General features: G+C 47.4%; 1 protein-coding gene across 1 annotated transcript in view; it reads right to left on the bottom strand.

The window, feature by feature from the left end:
• The window catches only part of DSCAM (DS cell adhesion molecule), a 664,279-nt gene that overhangs the window by 51,425 nt on the left and 591,077 nt on the right, over positions 1–21,777 (bottom strand). The window contains exons 21-25 of the mRNA XM_032462442.1: positions 12,070–12,223; positions 7,182–7,299; positions 5,653–5,816; positions 3,978–4,076; positions 814–1,002 (exon numbers count right to left, since the gene is read on the bottom strand). Coding sequence (XP_032318333.1) covers positions 814–1,002; positions 3,978–4,076; positions 5,653–5,816; positions 7,182–7,299; positions 12,070–12,223 — 724 coding nt within the window. The remainder of the gene's footprint in view (positions 1–813; positions 1,003–3,977; positions 4,077–5,652; positions 5,817–7,181; positions 7,300–12,069; positions 12,224–21,777) is intronic.

Below are 21,777 nucleotides of genomic sequence, written 5' to 3'. Positions count from 1 at the left end.
GTGGACCTGGCTTCAGAGAAGACGGAGTGGGACTTGGGAAGTACCCGCAGGCCTCCTTCCCATCCCAGAGCTTCACGCTGGAGCCCGAGGATCCAGTGGGTGTATTTCCGCTACATCTGTCCCTCATCACCTGAACCCTGTTACGTGTTATCCAAAACTCAGGTGCTAGTTTATAACTAAAATAACACCCTCATCTCCCGCTCTCCTGCCGTCCGGGCCACTCGGTGGTGGGTAAGTTCAGAGGAGAGGAAACCTACAAAGACGCCCTTGGCCTCCTCACTGACACTCACGTGCAGCTGCCTCCCTCCCTCCTGGGGTTTCCGGGCTGCAAATTTCACTGCCAAACATCACTGCCCCCCGAAAGGGCAATGGTCACCTCCCTGAAGGTGCACGTTTCAGGGAAGAAAACCAACTCATGTTAAAGGTTAACAACCTACCACAGTGACTTCCCATCTGGAAAGCGGAGCCTAGGGGGCAATGTGAATATTATAGATGGGGGCATGGGGTTACCAAGGGAGAAGGTCACACCAGAACACAGTGAGAGGGCAAAGGTCACATTTCATGGCTGCTCAGCCTGGGACCTTTAATGTTGACACCAAAGCCCTCGCTTTTCAAATGAAAAAGGAGAACCAGAATATTCTGTAGGGACCGTCCATCTCTCTCAGTGCGCTGTAACACTGCCAAACCCATTTGGAGAAAAAAAAAGTGCAAAACTCACAAACATGCAAATACATGATGCATCTCTTGTGATTTCAATCTCCTCTTTGGTTTGGAAAATGGAGGGAATATAGAAACAAAAGAAGGCCGACCCACCTTTTCCTAATGTCTTCGCTTCGATGATCTCACTGATGCGGCCGGGGCCCACTCCATTTTGCGCAGTCAGAGTGAACTTGTACCAAGTACCACATTTCAGGTTTTCCAGGCGGTAAGAGCGTTCGCTTGGGCTGATTGGAAAGCTCCCCCACTGCTCACTGTTGTCTTCAGAATACTGCAGTATGTATCCTTCAGAAGACAAGACACGTTCGGAAGAGCACGATTAGGTTTCCGTCCGGGATGAGTTCCCAGCACCTCCCGTCTTTGGGAGAGAACGTCCCTGCTCTTCGCGATTCCAGGAAGCTCCCCCTAGGCCGGGAGAAGCACTGTGACGCTGTACCGAGGGTGAGGTACTGAGACCTCACCAGACGGGGGCGGTGCTGCTGGACAGTGCCACGAGGACAAAGCCCCTTCCTGCCCCTTCCCCTTTAAAGGTGTAAGTGGGCAGTGGGGAGTGGAGACTCCATCTCCAAACATCTGACCTTCAGAAAACGTGTGCCCGAATCCTGGGGCGTGGGCGTGCTCTGAAGCTGAGTTAATTTTTTCCTTTGTGTTTTGTTTTTATTCTGGAGTGGGGAGATAATCAGGTTTATTTATTTATTTATTTATTATTTAATGGAGGCACTGGGGATGGAACCCAGGACCTCGTGCGTGCCAAGCACGAGCTCTACCCCTGAGCTGTACCCTCCCCCCTTGAAGCTGAGTTATTTTTAAGAGAACCAACGCTCTGGAAAACGAGTAAGTTATCAACGGGGGCAGGGATATCCTCAACCACCCCACCCCGTCTGCAACCATGAAGCATCAAGCATGTCTGCAGTCTGTTACTCATATTACCTGACGTGACCCTGTGACATAGGAATTTTTACCTCCCCTGTGCTGATAAAGACACTGAGGTCCAAAGAGTTTAGGCGACCTCTAGAGTCTTATAAGCAAGATTCGAATCCCACCACGAGAATCTGAAGCCTGCCCTCCTGAACGCTGTGACGGCTGACATCTCTCCTTGTTACAGCCTTCGTCCCTGCCATCCTAACCACCTTCCTGGGGGCAAACATACGCTGTCGGCTCTGTCCCTGTCTCCTAAAGGTTCACACCCAGCAGCCCAGGCCTAGCCAGCCTGATGCACGATGCCCCCACACCAACGGACAAGTGTCTTCCATCCTGCCCACGAGTTCCATGGCTAACACAGCGAAGAAAGCGCTTCTCACCTCTGCGCTCCAGAGGCTCCTCGCGCCAGTGGGCAGCACTGAGTGGCTTCCACGCCTCTCACATGGAGCTCACCCACCTCTGGCTCCTTCTCCCTCAGCACCCTCCCCCGGGCTTCCTCCTTCTCTTTCCGGCCCTCTGCAGCCTGGGCCGGGGTAGGGGTGGTCCCCCTGCCTGCCTGGGCCTCGTCTCCCCTTCCCCGTCCCCGATCTGCACTCCTGGCAGCTCCTTCAGCCCCGGACAGGTGAGTGATGGATCAGGGCCCAGCTCCCACGGACACAGCCGGACTTCGCCACCTCCTCGGTGCCCTACGCTTCATGGGGACTGGGCTTTCCTTCTAACTTCCTCCATCTAAACCACGTCTAGGAAGCTTTTCTAACCCTTGGCGATGGGAACTTCTATGCCAACGGCTTTCGCCATCACTGGGTTCCAAGGATTGCTGGTTGATGTTGCCTGGAGACTGTTACTAAAGCTGGCTTCATCTCTAAGCCCGTCCACTCCCAGCCGTTCCAGTACGACCTCCCCTGTCACCTCCCACTTACAGAACCAGCCTTCACTTCACCGGGGCCTCGAGTGTGAGGGCCCCTTGAACTGTCCCCTCGGTGCCCCACTTTGCTTCTTTCAGAAGAAGGTCCTCCAGCCAGCCTAGAGCCCTTGGCAGGCCACCTCAATAAGGAGCCTGCTTTCACTCACTCTTGAGCCTGCTGCACTCACCCTGCCAGTCACCAGCTTTGGTCACCTGCAGTCCATCTGTCTGCCCAGCCATCCAGCATCACTGGAGAATGTCATTAAATGGTGATAACTGGGGCCACTACAACTTGCTGTTTATCTGCAGCTGGGGCCCGGCTCCTGCCTGGCAAAGCTTTGTTCATCTACTAACGACTCCCCGTGCGTTTCCCACAGCAGCTGTTGTAAATCTTCCCCACGCTCCCCAAACCCACCAGCACACCCTCACCCCTAGTCAATCTACTATTTAAAAAAAAAAAATCTCACCTTTTATTTTCCTAAGAAAAGGAAAGATCCTCCCCTTTGCCCAGTGGAATGCTAATCAGTGTTTAACAACTGGCTCTTGAGGGAAAAAAAAAAGAGCCCCAATGGCGAGCATTTCTGATTTCCGGCGGTGTGGAAACACCCCCAGCCGGGCCGAGGTCACTGAGAGCAAAGCTGGGAAGAGGGGCAGCTTTGACCCCACGAGCTGGGAGGGGCTGCTCCAGACACCGCTGGCCTCACCCAGGAACACTCCTGTATCTCCAGCTGTCCTCTCGCCTTCCTCTGTCAGAAGAAAGGATGTCCTGTGGAAATCCAAGCCGCCGTCCTCCCCCCACCTGCTCTCGGACCTCTTCCGTCACTCAGCTCCTTCATCCTGGGCCCCCTCAGTCTCCTCTGGAGCCTCTCCCCCGCCGTGGTCTACAACCTGCTCAGAACACCCTCCCGACGCCGCTGAGGCCGGGGTCATCACGCCATCTCGGCCCTTCAGTACAAACTTCCTTTATTCTTTTCCGCCCTGCACTAACTGAGAAAGATTTGTGCAAACAGACCATTTCCCATCTTTCGGGACTCTGTGGTCAGAACAGTAGCTTTGGTCGCTGGAGGGAAGGGTTGCGGACATGAACGGAGGATACAGCGCTGACAACACGAGGAAGACACACAACGTAGATCTCGGTGGGAGAGAGCACCACATTTGTTTTTTCTTTCTTTTTCATATTTGTTAATATTTCACTTAGTTTGGATGTTTGATACTCATTCTGTGGATGGACTTCCTTGGATGAATGATGAGTTTCAACAAATACTAGAAAAATAGATTTTTTTTGTCTAGGTAATGGAAGAATGAATTGTATGATGCGTTTTTTTGGAGGGAGAGATAAATTGACACATAACAATTATTTGATAAAGATGTGACACTAATCAGCCTGTGGATAATGACAATTAATCAACCACTGTGGGCAACTACGGCTTCTTACCTCTGATAGAGCTGCCCCCGTTGTCCCCAGGGAGCCACGAGAGGGTGATGGAGGACGATGTGGTTTTGGAAACGGTAAGGCGAGGCTGATCTGGTGGAACTAGATCGGAAACAGTTTTTAGAAAACAAGAGTTAGTTGTTCACATCTTCAGTCTTCTCTCACAGTCGTTTACTCAATGATTTTTAACAGCCATTTATTAAGTAAGTGTTTCGGGTTGACAAAATACGCAATTCACTTCTGTCAAAATGTCTGTTTCACTGATATTCTGGGCTAAAGAGACAGAACAGACTGAATCTATCACTTAAAGAGAACTCAGCCACATTTCCACTTGGAGTTATTTCCTCATTTTCCTCACCGACTCCTTGAATTTCTGAGTGCCTCATCACGAATTGAAATCTTCTGTGAACTTACTAAGGATCCATGCAGTATTTTAGTCTGAATTTCAGCCATGATTCAAGTGAGTAAGACCAGTGGCTTCCACTGAGCTGTTCTGTTCTCAGCGGTATGAGCGGGGGAGGGAAATGTGGCTAGTGGGAAGAAAACTGCAAAAACCCCCACTATTTTAGCTGCTCCCCAAGATGCAACACACACTCACACACACTCACACACACAGCTCCGAAATCAAAGGCGCGCACGTCACTGAGTGGCAGCATGTGAACTTGAACTGCCAAGCAAGGTCTGAAGAACACACACTTCTAATCAATGGGCTCAGTAATATTTTGGATTAGGTCTGTGGACAGAAACACTGAAGAAATTTAGGACTAGGTTATCCAAATTATGTAGAAAGTTTCCCATAAAATGTCCTTCTCTTTTTCTCCAAGAGAAGCTTGATATATTAACCAAAAGCCATGAAAAATGGATCCATCTCTTAATATAGTGTCTGTCTTCTAAAATGCCCTGGAATTCTCCTGACTTGAAGGTACTTGAAATTCCAGATCAATTTCGCATTATTTAAAAAATGTAATTCTTCTCCTGCCCTCCCCTCCCACTGACTGCGATGATTTTATTTTTACTTTCTGTGATTTATTAATGTGATGACACTGAAATCCAAAGAAGTACACACTTCGATTTTTTTCTACTGATACAATATCACTGTGCAGGCAAATCTGAACCCAATCAGTGGCCACGTGGGATTTTAGACACGATCTTAATCTGATGATCTTCAACTTGTCATGCACTTCTGGTGTGTGATATCAAGCAGCCTACACTGTATTCAACACACAGTTACATATTAATGCAACAGAGAGTTTCGGCTGGTGTCCTTTTTGCATGTATTGTATATAATAATTCAGTTGATTAGCAGACAAACCACTGCAGGGCAGCCTTATTTCCTGTTGGTGTTTTCCTGGATTACACTTGGACACACATGGAGTAAAACTGCAATCAGCAGATGTTACTAAGGAGGACTTTTTCAGCAACGTACACATAAAGAAAACTGAGAGTAGGCTGTCAACAGGAAAAGTTGTAAACTGTGTCATCTCTGGGAATATGAATGCTTTTAATTTACTCTGATTTGGTGACTCACACCACCCCCCCAAGTGAACATCTATGGTCTTGTGACGTAAAGGCGCCGGCTAGCCCTTCACAAAGGCTGATTCTGCAGTTCGCTCACATGCACTCTCCACACACAGGCGCGCCCACCAAAAGTATTAAAAAGGGTTCCAAAGTGCAATACCTTGTACTTGTAAATTTAAAATAATTTCGTCCGACCCCCAGTTGTTATTGACGATGCAGCTGTAGTAGCCGGAATCTTCCGCCTTCACCGTGCGGATGACGAAGCTCCCGTTGCTAAAGATGCTTCTCCGCCCATCAATTGTCACCAGGCTGGGTGTCCCGTTACTGCCTCACAGGAAGAAGAAGGCGCAGATTAAAGAAATTACAATCCAAGTTGGCTAAGGCTGGGGACAAGCACCAACACTGTCTCGGAAGCAAGCAACATGTTTGGAGGGTTACGCTGAGTGAGAGCTAAACTATGATTATACGAAGGAAACAGTCACAGAGCTGAGTTCTGGTCTTTGAAATAAACGCAATAAACGCTGTGTTGAGGTGAGGTCTGTGTGGTGGGGCCTGGATTTCAGCCCCGGACATGGGTCAGTGCTTGTCAAATCCCAGTGGGCCCCTCTCTCCTCCCCCAGGTAGGCACCGGGGGTGTCCGCTCTTTGGGAATTCCTTCTGTGAGCAGAAGTGCCATTTTGACCAAATCACCTGGGGACAACTAAATCTGGGGATCGCTTGTAGAGTCACTTAGAGTTATAGTTGCTAATGATTCTGGTATAAGAAGCGAGCCGGCTGTGTTGAGAGGGTGATGAGTTGACCCTCCTATAAAGAGTCCCCTTGGTGACATCACAGCCTTGGCAGTGGTGGGGACGGTCCAGTCACCTGGGGCCACCCCCACGTCCCACGGAAGGCCACTTGACCTTGAGAGCTTGCTTATTTCCTCTGGATTAACTAACTTGAAGAGAGATGAGAAAGTGGTCCCTGGACCAAGACCATTATTTCAGGAGTTTATGCCTTTTAAGCACTCTTGTTTGAAACTAGGAACTTCTGAATCCATTTGCTATTGAATCTCTATGCCCATCAGTGACTTCTCAGCCCTTTGTTTATATCTTAATTTCATCTTCTGAATAGAGATAAAGAACTTTATTTAAAAAGTCACCCAGGCAGGGTACATCTCACCCACTGTCTCCCTTCCATCACGATTGCTATTATTTTAGTAATTTCTACGAGCATGAAGACCAGATTTTACTTCCACTAAGTCCTAATGTATTCCATTCCTAAAGCCGTTTCTCAAGAGCATCTGAGTTAGGTTAGTTGGCCCATTATCTCAGAGAGGCAGATAACAGCTAAGTTGTGTGTAACCTTGGGTACGTCCATCTCAGATGTTTGGGGATTTTCGTGATAAGCACAGCAAACCTCCCCGGACATTACTGGACTGGTTAGACTATGTTCCTCGGGGGCGCTCTGCTATGAATTTAAAGCTCTGAATTTTTAGAGAACTGACAGAATAGATGGATCCCTTTAGTGCTAAAGTCAAGACTTCTCCCCCACTGTCGCCTCCCCACCTCGCTCCATCTCAGAAGAGTGGGCTGTGTTCCTGGAGCTTTTCGCCAGTGCAAACGTGAAGGAGACCACGGGGCCCAGCACAGCAGGCCTGCCGCCCGCTCTTAGAGCTTCACCGAGGGCGCACATTGGGTTACTGGTTACCTGTCTTTCATCCATTTTACCGCAGGAGCAGGGTCTCCAACAGCTTTGCAGGGCAAGGCGATGTCCTTCATCCACGGAGTAGTCACCGTGCCACTGAAGGTCAGGATTCGTGCAGGAGCTGGAACCCCAGACAGAGAGCTCAGTGGCCCCACAGGCTCATCTACACAGAGGCCCCGCGGACCCTCCCCGGCACAGCAATGGCCCAGAAAGGCGAGCGCAGCACAGCCGGTTCTCGTCACAGCCGTCCACACTGCCCCCAGTGTCGGGGCGCGCAAGGGATTGTTCCCGCAGGAAAACACAACGACCTGAAAATCCCCGATTGCCCCATTTTCTCCCCAGTATTGACGAAACACGAGGAGCCCAGATTAAATATATGGGACTTCACGAGCCCGGCAGCTCCACACCGTGCTCTCTATGAGCCCGATGATTTTTCAAAGCACTTTATTAAGCAATTTATCTCAACACCCCCGAACTGCACATTACAATGTATTTTTAATATTGGAGAGAATAGATGAAACAAAGCATAACGCCCCAAGACAGGAAGAAGTAAAACTGGAACAACTTCTATTTATCAATTTTGTGGGACTTTCCCAACTAATATAGCAACTTGATCTTCGGCACAGACGCCAAGAAAAACAAACGTTTCCAGAGCTGTGTCTCTTGGAGAACCACTGTTGGCCTGGGACAGTGATTCGAATGCTCAAGTGGGAGCACTGGCTGGGGACATCTGGCACTGGCCCAGTCCCTAGGCAGCAGGATGGCCCAGGAGGCGAGAGGAAAGAGCCCAGGATGGACCCGTGTCAGCAGGACCTCCTTGAGGACTGGGGGACCCCGTACTGACAGATTCCTAGCGCCAGCTTCTTGAGTGAGACACAGAAACCGACAGAGACATGAAGACACAGCTCTCCAGAGGCGACGACCTGCCTGGTCTTGGCCACTCACCGGGATGCTGCTTTCAGGGACTCTCCCTCCAGCAGCGCAGCCCCCAAAGATGCAGAGACAAGGAGACCACAGGTGGACGGTGGCTCCAGGCTGATTCTGGACCCACAAAGATGGGACCCCCGCTGGGACACCTGCACCACGCAGGGCTTGAGGGTTTAGGTCGGCCAGTGGGCATGAGGAACAGACTCCTCAGGAAAGCCCCGGAACTCCAGGAGAGGTGGGGTTCCCAGAGCCAGCTCATCAGGAAGTCATCCTGCTCTAGAACACAAGTCTCCTTCATCATTGAATCTGCCAGACAACGCCTGCTTTTGTTGATCTGAGCACCGGAGGCTAGAATAGAGAGAAAGAGGAAGGGCCAGGGGCTCAGACGCTGGGCCTGTTTTGTGCAGCAACTGTTACCACAGAACAGGCCCGAGTGTCAGAAGCGAGGTCCCCTGACTGCAGGGGCAGGCGACGCTCTCCCCGTTCGGCAGAGATGGCTCACAGGTGCCCCCCTGGATTCCAGAGGCCTCTTTATCAGTCAGTGACATTTCTGACTTTCTGTCACAATGACAAAAACATCCTGGTCCGGCAGCACTGGACTTCTGGCATGGAAGGATGGCAGCTCCCCTTTCAAGCCCTTCAGACCCCTTTCATATGACGAAGAATGTTCTTGCAGAAAAACGGGGTGATCAGGGAAACCCAACTAGAGTTGGGGGCTTTTATCTTTTTAACAGCCGCCTCCCCTCATAAGAAACACATTTGACAGTGACTCCCAGAAGCTACACACACAATGTGTCGGGGGGGATGGGAGCAAAGCTCTGCACGTCGGACTCTTACTGTGTGTGATGCGTTCTGCTGTTTTCTGCCTTTCTCCCCAAATCTAGTCTAGACTGTTGGGCTCTGCTCCGTTCTACCCCATTTAAGTGCTTTAACATGCCGGCCAGAATGCCTGAAATTAATTCCAGGACTTACGGATGATTTTCCACTAGCATTTTGAAAAACACTGGCTAAAACCAGTTTATCTTTAATCCCCACACACCCGGTTTCTGGAACGAAGGCTCGTTTATGGTGGCTGGAATTTACAGGCTCCTCCTCTGAGATTTTAAGACTGAGCAACAGAGCACACCAGAGCTGGTTTTCAAGCTGGAGCAGGGAACGGAAGCATCCGGAATCTTTGTGAGAAATGCAGACTCTTCTCTAGCTGAGCACTCCCTCTCATTCCAAGCATCTCTGGCGAATGCCTGACACTGCCCTCCTGGCCCTCCTCCTCCTCTCTGGCCCGACCCCTTTCCTCTGCCGGCCCCTGGGCCTCTGCCTCCCCAGGACGCCCCTCCAGCTGTCCCTGACCTGATCCTCTGCACCCCCTCTTCCTACAGGTGGGCTCTCCCCTCCCCGTCTGGGTGCCGACCCCTCTCCATCTCTGCCTCCTGCCAGATGTCCCTTAAGAGCCAGGACTTGCCCCCACCACACAGACTGCTCCAAGAGAACAGCTCTGTCACCTCAACGTGTCCAGATGTCCCCAGCTCCTGTCACCTGCCTCACAGCCCACTTCCTCTGCGGTCATCCTCTTCCATACATGATGCCTCCACCTACGGTAAGTTGGGCTAGAATCCGGGTGTTCATTCCCGCTCCCTCCCTGTCCACCCGCCGCGTATCTTCCACTGATTCCCGGAACTTCAGCGTGGTCTTCAAAACCACCCCTGCTGTGAGACGGCACAAACGCACCAGACCGACCAGATGTCAGAGATGGGAAAGCAGGTGCGAAGTGCACGGCAGCTCTGCTTACTGGCTTCACAACTTCTCCGTAAGCCTAAAGCTGTTCCGAAAAATAGTGTATTGCCTGTGCACACAAACTGGGTGGCGCCCCACACTGTCTTTCCATTTCACTTCGAATAGAACCTGAAATTCCTACCACAGCCTTGAGGGTCCAGCCTGGCCAGGCCCCTGCCTTCCTCCCCAGCCTCACTGAGACCACTCTCCCCTCCCCAGGCCCGTGGGGTCCAGTACCCCCGCCTCCAACACGCTAAACCCTTTCTAGGCTGGAGGCCTTCTAACACTGGGGTGCTTTTTCTTCCCTCGTCATGTAACTGCATTTACTCATCCTTGTGTGGCCAAGTCCATCCACCGCCTCTAAGGCTCTCAGGGGAGTCTGTTCTACACTGCCTTCTTTAAAGCACTGAATGCTGTCTGCATTTTTGTGGTGCTTTGTTCACTGACTATCTCCCCACCCAAGTTTGAGCCCCAGGAGGGCAGACAGTAAACAACTGTGCTTTATGTAATCTTTCCAAGAGACTCCTGTGTGCTCACCAAGCCCTGTTTCCTTTTGCTTCTGGACATCCAGCTTAGTTTCACGTTCCCGCTCCCTCCGCTTTGAAAACAGGTACAACAATGCTTCACTCTATGCAGTGGGATGTGGGTAAAAATGAAGTAAACATGTCCATGTCCGGCCTGTGAAAACCTCCTTGACCAGCCTCCACGCTGTCTTTCTCCATCTACAAGGCTGGACATAAAGGACCCCAGGACTACAAATCACAAGGTGGAAGCAGCCTGGATCCCTGAGTCACTGTGTGGACTGAGCCACCCAGGAAAGCCACCAGTCTGGAAACACCTGTGTTGGCCCATGTTATTCGGTGAAGCCACTGAAATGTACAGGATATCTGCTGCAGCCACTAAGGTTCCCTTGGTGAAATCACCCCTGAATGCCCCCACCCCCCGCATAATGCCTGCCACACGGTGAGCTCTCAAAATGATTTATTAAATGACCACATGGCAGTTAACCTCCCCAGACAAGTCCTGTTCCTGCAGAAGTAGCCACGTGCCAGTTGTGCCCCTCTGAGCCTGTCACCTTCTACATTAGCTGGGCCGTCCCGGCTGTGTCTGGTGAGAGAACATCGAACACACAAACGTAGAGAAGAGGTACAGCTATTGCCAACCCTACATCTCACAGTGCAGTTCCTTTTTTTTTTTAACCCGACAGTCTTTATGCCCTTTGATAATCATTGTTTTCTAACTGTTAAAGCGTGTATCCTAGGGGTGGCTGGATATCATGATATCAAGAGTAAAACAGACCCCAAATTCCACCGTTTACATTCCTCACCAGCAATGTGCTGATTGTCTGTATTTATGCTCAGAACGTGACGCCGCTCTCTTTCTACCCCTCACTCTGTGCCGCAGCCCCTTGCGCAGCCACCACGTCAACGAGCGAGTTCTCAAGAGCTCTTAGAGGGAAAGCTGGAACCTCAGAACGTTGATTTTCTCTGTCAGGCGCCTAGAAGCTTTATTAGTGATAAATGGCCATGTGGGGTATTCCAGAATCAGGGGCACCTCCTGTTGGTGTGGAATTATGAATTTTAAGTACAGTGACTGGTGACAGGTGCTAATTTAGGGGGCCACTAAACACTGCGTGGTAGCGATCACCAGAAACTGAGTAAGAACATTCTCTGCCTATACGGGCTTTGGAGGCCCAGCGTCACATCTCAATGCGAAGATACTGTATTCATTTTTAGGAACATTTTGTTTTTTGGTGAACGCAACTTTCTATTATTATTTAAAGTCTGTTTCCAGCTTCGTATCAGTAGAAGAAGAGGTTATGATCTCCTTATATTTGTAAGATTTCTAATTCCATAGACCAAAAGCCCGACATTTTTCTTTAAGAAGCATGATACCTGATTATGAAGAGAGCAGAACCTGCTCAGGAAGCCGCCACGTAGTGACTTTCACCCACGGAAAGGGGTGAATGGGGCTCCTTTTGCCAACTTTGCCCAAGGCCCATTCCTAGGAGGGCTCCTCTCTGGTTTGCACAAACGCTCAGTGCCGGCGAGCAGCAACCCTCTCCCCTGGGCTGAGATGTGATAACGTGATGTTCTGGTTTACTTGATTTTTAGGGCATTGTCAGCTTTATTGCAGAGAGAATAGGGACTTAAAATGGTAAATGATCGTGGGGACTGAGGTCCTCACTGCACACCTTTAGCTAACGGCTCCACCGTGATGATTTCACTGCTGTTGCCTCTCCCCGCCGAGGTCACGGCTACCACCCAGACGCTGTACTGACGATTCCGGCTCAGGTTAGGAATTCTGTAGGAAAATGAGTCAGGAGAGGCTTCAAATTCGCTGATCACCTGTGAGAGGAGACATAAATGTTCCCACATTCAAGGAGGCAAATGGCACAAATGGGTTTCCTAAAGGAACAGTTATGAACGTATTATCTCTTTTAAGAAACAAAAGCCACCACGAATCCTCCTCTTAAAGGGCTGGCTCTGCAGCGTCTACAGAGTCTGCCCTTCTTTGTGCAGCAGCTTTGACAACCAGCAATGAGTAATTTAACCCTTTAGATTACGGGGCACGTCTGTTTTCAGCAGGGATGGAGTAACAAGGACAGACGCCTCATCCTACCGGAAACAACCAAGGGACACATGAAATACACGCAATCAGTTTCAAAGGCACTGCACGCCAGCCAGCGAGGACAGTGATCACCTGCCTGAAACACGGGAAATACATGAGGGGAGGCCTACAGTTGCAAGGTTTGTACGTTTTTGTGAGAGTTTCCAGGGAACCCAGGAGGGGTCCAGCAGCCTCCCTGGGTTGAGAAGACAGTCCTGGGAGACTGGGAGGGACCTGGAGTCCACAGGACAGGGAACAGGAAGAGAGCGCCATACAGAGTAATATCCCTGGAGATCTAAAGAGGGTCCCACTTGGGTATTCAGCTGAGCGGATCTGTGCATGTGAGGAACCCATCTGAGGCCAGGGGAAGAGCCACCTGAAGGGACGGGAGGTCCCAGTGCCCAGCACTCACACAAGGCGGGGCAGAGTGCCCGTGCCCACCAGCCACGCTGGAAGCCCTCAAGATTCACGGGCCGGTGGTTACAGTGCATCAGGGTCTCACCTGGGTGGTGGGGGATATTAGTCCTAGACTGAACACCGCACTGGCACTGCCTAACAAATAGTAAAAGCAAGATCCATAAGGATCAAACTGTCACCAAGTAGCCGCAACCAAGAATGAAAGTCAAAAATATTTATAGAAATAAAAATACCCAGTACCCAACGAGGTGAAATCCATAATGTCTGACATTCAACACAAATTTTCTAGATGTGAATAACCCAAATATCTAGCAACTAATGGATGGATAAACAAGCGTGCTGCATCTATACAATGGAGTATTATTCAGCATTAGAAGGAAGAGAAGCACTGACACATGCTTAACTTGGAGACGTCTTGGTAGCATTATACTAAGGGAAAGAAGCCCAGCACGAGAAGCTGTAGGTCTATGATTACCTTGTATGAAATGTCTAGAATAGGCAAATCTACAGAGACAGGAAGTAGATTAGTGGCTGCCAGGGGTGGGGCGGGGCAGAAGATGGGAGGAGACTGTTAGTGGGTGCGGGTTGTTTGGGGAGGAGGGTGGATGTTCTAAAATTAGACAAAGATGGGGCTGTACAGCTCTCTGAGCCAAAAGCCACTAAACTGTACACTTCAAAGTATGAATTTCATGGTGTGTGAATTATAACTTACAAAAGCTGTTAAAAATTCTAGAAATGCAAAGAAATAAAAATGAATCATAAAGAAAACATAATTCAACAGTCAACTCGACCCATAATTGACATAGATATTAGATTTAGCAGACAAGGGCGTTGAAACTGCTATGATAATGTATTATAGCTGCATTATAACTATAGATGTTAAGAAACCTAAATAGATACATGAATGATATAAAAAGACCCAAGTCAAACTTGGGAGACGAAATTACAACATGTGAGATGAAAAATACACTGGATTAGATTAACAGCAGATTAGATCTTGCTGGAAAAAAAGCGTTAAATGAACTTGAAGACATATTAATAGATGAAGCACAGAGATAAAACAGAATACAATATTTAACACAGCATTAGTGAGCTCTGGGGCAACAGCAAGCAGCCTAACACACGTGTAACTGAAATCACTAAACGGGGAGAGAAGCAGAGAAGCAGGACAGAATTAGTGGCTAAACATTTTCCAAATTTGATGAAACCTAAAAATGGAGAGTCAAAAATCTCAAGAAATCCCAGCCACAAAAATATGAAGAAAACCACACCAAGGCACATCATAAACAAATTACTCAAAACCTAGTGATAGAGAGGAATCTTAAAAGTAGCCAGAGAAAGGACAAGTTATATATGGAGGAACAAAAACAAAGATGTCAGCAGACTTCTTGTCAAAAGCAGTCCAAGTGCGGTAGTCTGAGTGTCCCCTCTAAATTCATATATCGAGACCACATTCTCAAGGTGGGGTCTTTGGGAGCTGATTAGGTCGTGGGATCAGTGCCTCTCTCATAAGGGCACTTGTGAAAGTGGGTTGGGGCTGGAAGATTTTGAGATTGATGCTGGAAAAAGCTGACATTGCCATGAAGGGACTGCTAAAGGTGATTCTGGTGAGAGCTCAGAAAGAAAGAGGGGAGGTGGAGAGAGAGCCTCTATCTTCCTAGAGAATATGCAGATTACCATGAACAGACCGCTGGCTGACATGTGGGTGGTACGGGCCATTTTTGGATGTCTCGGACAGAAATCAGGAACGTGTTATTGGACAGTGGAGAACAGGTGGTCCTTGTTGCAAAGCGGCAAAGAACCTGGCTGAACTGCGGTCATGTTCTAGTATTTTGTGGAAGGTAAAAGCTCCAAGTGATGAAACTGGCTATTTAGCCAAGGAGATTTCTAAACAAAGTGTCGAAAAAGGGGCTTGGTTTCTACTGACAGTGGTAGTAAAAGTTGAGAAGAGAGACATACATTGAAGCAGGAATTGATAAGCAAAAAGGAACTAGAACTTAAAGATTTGGAAAATCCTCAGCCTCTCCGTATCGCAAGGAAACTAAGGCACAGAGTAAGCGACTCTCTGAGGTCACAGTGCCAGCCCAGGGCGAGCAGAGGCTCAAGCTCTGCTTCTAGTCACGCTCCGCACTGCCAATTACAAGCCACCAAACACAGGAAGGACTACACGTTTACCCATGTGAACTGCTAAGTAAACCTTATGTAGGCAGGAGGCTACAAAAGCCGCAGCCCCAGCTCTGCAATTAAACAGAGGACACAAATGTCAACTAGGCCTCTACATTGTCATAAAATCTATGTTCCCACAACAAAAAATAACATCAAAGAATTTCCCACTATCAAATATCTAACTTACAGGAACCCAGTGTCGGGTGGCTGAAGGGGGGCCACGGGGCTCCGGCACGGGCTGCTCAGAGGTACGGGCACACCAGGGGCGTGTGCGCCCGTGCGGGCACCCGTGCTTCTCGGGCCGCCTTCACCCACCCCGCCCCCCGCACACCAGCCTGTCTCCTCCTTAGGAAATCATGGGCAAAGTTAATTCCTCTAAAAGTCCACAGGGAATTTGGCTTGTTTCCTGGAAAACCGAGGAGACAATCCCATGACTGTGTGTGCTTGTGTTCTGCAACGTTCCAAGGCTGCGTTGCTGCCAAATTAATTTTACGAAGCTTAACGATGTGTGAATTATAACAACTGCTCTGATTGAACAGTCAGCATCAACAGAGCATTAAAATATAGTCACAAAATAAGGATTTTCCGTGAAGGGTGCATAGCTCTTCGTTAAAACTCAATCACTGTCCCGTCTATAAGGTGTAACTGGTCCTTGTTCAACTTCTACCTGAAACACAACGACTAGCTAAAACTGATGGTACAAATACGATGTCTTATGCAGTGGTACTTCTTCCACGCTTTATATAGAAGATAAACCAAAAGCTTAAGCAAAGGAAGGTTTATTTATAGAAGCTTCCTCCAGGTGGAATGACCTTTCTCTATAGATTAGACTGGAAAGTAAAAGTCAAGCTGTTCAGGGTTCCCATGGGTATCTGGGAACGTCAGCTGCACAGGTGCCGCTCTCCTTCGATGCCAGGACACCCCCAATGACTGCCATAACTGGGCACCATTTTCCTGTCCTCAGCAGAAGGGCAAGCAGAAAACTGACTGAACAATTTAAATAATTGAAGAATTGATTCATTTCCTTCATTATATATGTAACTGGATGTTTCTGTGAGTCTGTTTTCTTGAAATTTTAGCAATGGCCTTGAGAGGTGAGAGTCGTCCCCCAAATGCCAATACTTTCTTTCCTTACAGGAAATGTGAGACCACCTCTGCAGGCCTTTCTGAGTCTAATGTTTTGGCTGTCATCTATGTCTGGGCCTCGTAAGAGGCTGAGTCAGAAATAGGATATTTTTGTTGAGTGATGTCTGTGTTCACGCCCACCTGTGGGTGGTCGGGGCCTTTGAGCTCACCATAGGGACTGGTGGGTCATATGTGACAAGATTAAAGGCAAAGGCCTAGCCCTGCTCACAGCAGGAGAGAAGGCTGTGCCGGGACTGGCTGTCACTGCGGGTGGCTGGCGAAGGAGGCGCATGCGCGGACCCTGCAGGAGAGAGCAGGACAGGCTGTCTTCAGAGGGATGCTGAGAGATGCGAGGGAATGAGATGTCTCCAATAGAGGGGGTGCTGGAAATTATATAGTGTTTGTTTTAAACAGCATTACTTAACTATAGATGGTGCATAATTCAACCATCGTCAACAAGTCCAAGAGGTGGCAATAGGAAATGGGAGAAAAGATTAGTCAGAAGCTCATTCAGGGTAGTGAAGCGAATCGGTTTAAGTCCTTCTCCTTAATGCTCAGCCAAAACTGCTTGTTCTGAGAAAGAGGAAAGGTGAAGACTGTTTCCTTTGAAACATTTTCCTCAATTTTATATGATGTATAATAGCATTGGTTATGTTTCCCTAATTTTCTTTTTATTGGATAACAGGTTTTCTAACACAAGGATTGGATCATGTTTAAGCTGACTTTCTAGTTCATATATGCATTCTGTTTTGCTCTTTTTGCTATTGTTGCAGGAGGCAATTAGGTTTGTTTTGTTCGGTTTGTTCATTAATGGAGGCACTGGGGATTGAACCCAGGACCTCAGGCATGCCAAGCCTGCGCTCCACCACTGAGCTGTGCCCTCTCCATGCTAAAGCTCTTGCCACCATGCCTAGTGATAGCAAAAGCTCACGAGTAGCTTGCTGCGTTTGAATTCACAGACATTTATTGAGTTTAATGTCAGTGTATAGATTATAAGGTAAGTTTCTCCCCCACAAGGAACAAGATATGATCATGGCTGACAAATGGAGGGTTAATTAAAATACAGCAGCTGACAAACTCCTACTAAAATCTAGAAATACAATTATTTCAATTCCCTTCCCTGTCATAGTCAAGGACATGGACTCATATTTGTAAAATTCATAGGAAAATAAACGGAAACTTCAGGCATTTGATTTTTTTAAAATATTCCAGCAAGTTTTAACAAAGTTTCTGACATGTTTTCCTCCCTGAAAGTGGACCCGGAGTGGACACTGCAGCTAATGGCATACACCTGTGACACCCAAGCCAGACACACGTGTTCCCAGGGCTCTGCCTTTCCGCGTTACCGCTTTAGGTCTGGTGGGTGGAGTCGTGCATTTCTAAGGAACTCGACAGAATCCTCCTCAAAAGAATTTAAGGTTGCCTAGAAGGTTTGTCTCATCCTCGTGCTTCAATGTCACCCCATGAAAAGCCTGGGAACAGTGTCTTCCAGACCTACTTTGACTCCAGAATTATTCTTGTCTTGTGGTGCTGATGTATCATTTTTCCTTTCATCTAAGACACTTTTTAACTAGTAAATAAAATAAAGTTGGCCACAATGAGCTCCTTGAAATGCTCTTTAGTAACTTTCTCCAAAACTGGATGTGTACCCAATAATGGCTGAATCCTTCTCCAAATCCCTTACACTATGCAGTTCAGTGCACGAACTTGGAAAGCCTTGGATTTAATTCCCTCAGTCAGGTGTCATATTTGGCCTTTGTTCATCCATCCTTTGTGGTCCTTATCTTTACTCCACTTTGGATGATGGTTCTGCCTGTTCTTGCCATCTCTCCCCTGATGGACGGTCCAGGCTGTCTGAGTGGGCTTTGCCTCACCCTTTCCTCCACTTACCCCCCAGGGATCCCAGGTCAGACCATTACAGGGTTGGGACCCACTAACCCACTGGAGTGGACTGAGGAAATGTCTGTTGTGTTAGTGAGTTTAATAAGGACCTAGAAATTATTTGAATGCAACAGAGAAAAGTGCATAGAGAATGACTGTGGAGTCACAGCCTGCTCAGATCAAATTATCCAACGCTTCTGACAGATATAAAAGGAATTTCACTTTAAAAACATTTCAATTAACTTTTTAATGAAAAACTGATTCTATTAAAGAAATATGGTGCTTTAAAAAGCTTTAAAATCTAATTATTAACCTCCAATTTAAAAAAAAAATTGAATGCTCTGAGTTTGAGGATGGAACGTTAGCAGCAGTGATTAAAAAACAAACAAACAAAAAACTCCCCTAAAGCAGAATAAACAAAATGCTAGCTCCCTTCATCACAGGGCAACGACACTTTCAGAGCACATCAATCTTCCCGATTAGTGGCGGAGAAACAGCCTGGGTTGCAAATAAGCAGTTAGCTGGATCAGTTTAAGATTTGCTTCTTTTTAAAATTTCCGTGTATAATACATTTTGATCTGATTTCCATTTGATTTCACTACTTTCGCCTCTAGAAGAAGACAGTGTAGCACAAGGGTCTTCCTAACGGGACAGAGCAAGGTGCCAGCTCTCACAGAGAGAGCATTAAAGCTGCTTGTTTTCTCCTTTTGGTGGTTTCCTCTGTACTGCACCGAGATTACTGCAGCGGTCATGCTATGGGCTACTTTTAAAGAAGACTTCCAAACATAAAATATTTTATTTTTTGGCCTTCCAAATATAAAAACTATTGTTATAATGTTTTGCAAGTGAATTAAAGTTGATCTCCAGCAAAGATATGAAAGAAACTAGCTTCTCTGTGTTACTGTTTACAATCAGGCATCGTCCAATTAGCCAGACTCACGTCACAGGCTGCTTACATTTCCAGTCTCTTTCTAACAAAATTACCTCCATTTACTACAGTTTGGCTCATCCCTTCTGCCTTGTCATGCCATCTGCCATACAAATCCTCTCTCTGTAAAAGTGCTGTATTAACTAACTTGGCTGCTGTCACCTATTCAACAAATTTTGCACAAAAGGACCAGTGTAGCATTACGTAACTTCTCACGTGGAAGAAAAATTGTGAGATAGGCTATTCTCAGTAACAAACATAACATAGGTATAATATACAGCTTTGGGGAAAAAACAGCCATTCCATTAAGTCTTAATTTAAAAAGATTTGAAGCCGTTTATTTCCTTAACTAGTACTGCATGTCTGTATCAGGCCAAGTGAAAAAGATAAGATGTTTTCAAAGCTGGAATCTTTCAAAAGCTCCAAAAGCTAGTTGATCAAAAGGACATTTTAATCTGCGGCTACTTGGGAGGCAGTCAGCAGCAGTGGAGAAGCCACACTGGTCGTCCAGTCCAAATGGATGGCGGCGCAAAGCCAGAATACGTACTGGCAATTTGCAGTACAAAATTGGGCAGACGATCTTGTGAGACTGGGCCTGAAAAGAGTATCAGGGCTTGTTTCTGTACAGAAATTCCATCTGAGGACATGCTTCTGCTTCCCTTTGTTCAATAAAATGCAAAACTGGGCTCAGGATTTTAACGGCTAAGCTTTCTCCCAACCTTAGCATGAGCCACCTGATTTTGACCAACTATAGCAACTGGATAGCTTCACCTGATGCCCAGTGAAACAGAATGACCCCTGATGAATGATTTTCACAAAATTAAAATACGGACTTCACAGAAATACTGAGCAGTCAGTTATTGGCCAGGTCACTGAGGATAGGTAAGGGGGGAAGGAGGGCCACTTTTAAAGAACCAGATTATAAAAGATAAGATGTACTTCCCCTGACTCTCCGAAAAAGTTGGAATCTAAGTGGATGTAAACTGCAACATAAAAAAATTTAAAGCAGATTTAGAACATATTGCATCAGAACTGGCCGTGATAAACTGTAGTATTTCAAGGGAAGCTTCAAGAATATACTTCCCTGGAATTTTTATAAAACCAGAGTTAGCGTTCATAGGCTTAGGAGCAGGTATGTCTGAAGGACACTTGTCTAGTTTTTTCCCAGCCATATGATGATAAATGCTAGGGTAAAATCTGGTTAATCACAAGAGCAGAGAGGGCCTGAGATATGCCAGCCACCTCGAGGTGCTCAGCTAAGATGTGCTGACACGTAATTAATTGCATACATGTAAGTGGAATATGACTGTGCATTCTTTGGGTGACTTTTGGCATTTCTATATTTTCTGCTTTGCTGTTACAGAAAAAAAAAGAGGTCCAGCAATAGGTCATTGAGCTGGAACCATGGAAGAAGGTCCATGTCAGTGACTCAAAAGCATTTTAGTGAAATCCTTCTGGGATGGGATGTCTCCCAAAGTAAATAACACACTTTTCCTGCCTTATTAAGCAGCCACTTCATTAGACAACTTAACCTCTACTGGATGACTCACAGCCATCATCCATAAAATCTGACTCAACATAGCATTTGCTGAACATCCCCTCTTTCAGCAGAATACCAGGATTCCCCAGGGTATAGCAGCAACGAACTGTGGTTCCTGTACTTAGGAAACTGGCAAGCCACTACAGGAAACTAATATCCCCACCTAACAGTAATGCAGGATGTAATGGTTGCATCAAAGAGAGGTTGCTGGGGATCCCCGAGGCGAGACGGAGCCAGCTTCCCCGGGGAAGGCGGTAGGCTGTCGGGATGGGGGCCTGGATCCTGAGCTCAGACCCCTGTGGGCTGCAGACTGTCTTTACCTCGCTGAGCTGTGTGGCCCTGGCCAGACTGCACGATCTCCATTTCAGTACCAGTGCAGTGAAGAGAATATTAACAACTCCTGCCTGCACAATTAACCATCAGACTCACTGATGAGAAGCAGTATTTTTATACATGTGGGCCCTAGAAGCAGTTGAGTGGGCCTGACAATCATTTAAAAAATACAAGAAGAGAAAAAAATATCCAATAGAACAGAAACATCAGAGTGCATCATGTATGGTAAGTGTAAGATTTGTTTACAAAGCTTTTGTTGTATGGGTGTCCTGGGGTGTGATCCTGTTGTGAGTCATGGAAAGGACAAGTTTGGAAACCACAGGCAGAAAGCGTTTAGCACACAGTGCCTAGAATATGGCAGGTGCTCAGAAATGCTGGAGTAAATGATGTAGCATTTAAGTTGGGCCTTAAGAATAAACATTTCTACGTGGGAAGATGAGAGGGAAAAGATGAGGAGGACCCGATACCCAGGCACCCCCTCAACACACACACCCCACATCACACTCACACACACACACACACACACACACACACACACACACACACACGAGACATGCATGGCTCAGATTTTGGAGAGAGGAAGGTTAGTAGAATATGAGACTGGACAGGAGTCGGAGCTGAGTTGTGGAAATGGGTACAACTCATCTTGAGAATTTTGATCATTTTTAGGTAAAAACGGAGAAATCATCCAAGAAGTCTGCACAGAGGAATGACATGATTGGATACAGAATCTGGAAGAGTAATCATGACAGTGATGGAGACTGCAGACAGGAGTTGGGATCATAGTGGAAAGGCTTCTGCCCTAGTTTCGGTTTCCCAGGTGAGGACTTGAACCAAGGCAATGGCGGTGGGAGTGAAAGGAAGGGAGAGGATTAAAAAGACGTTGCAGAGAGAGCATCTAC

The sequence above is a fragment of the Camelus ferus genome, chromosome 1, assembly GCF_009834535.1.
Source record: "Camelus ferus isolate YT-003-E chromosome 1, BCGSAC_Cfer_1.0, whole genome shotgun sequence".
Classification (NCBI taxonomy): domain Eukaryota; kingdom Metazoa; phylum Chordata; class Mammalia; order Artiodactyla; family Camelidae; genus Camelus; species Camelus ferus.
This window is presented reverse-complemented; position numbering and strand designations above follow the sequence as displayed.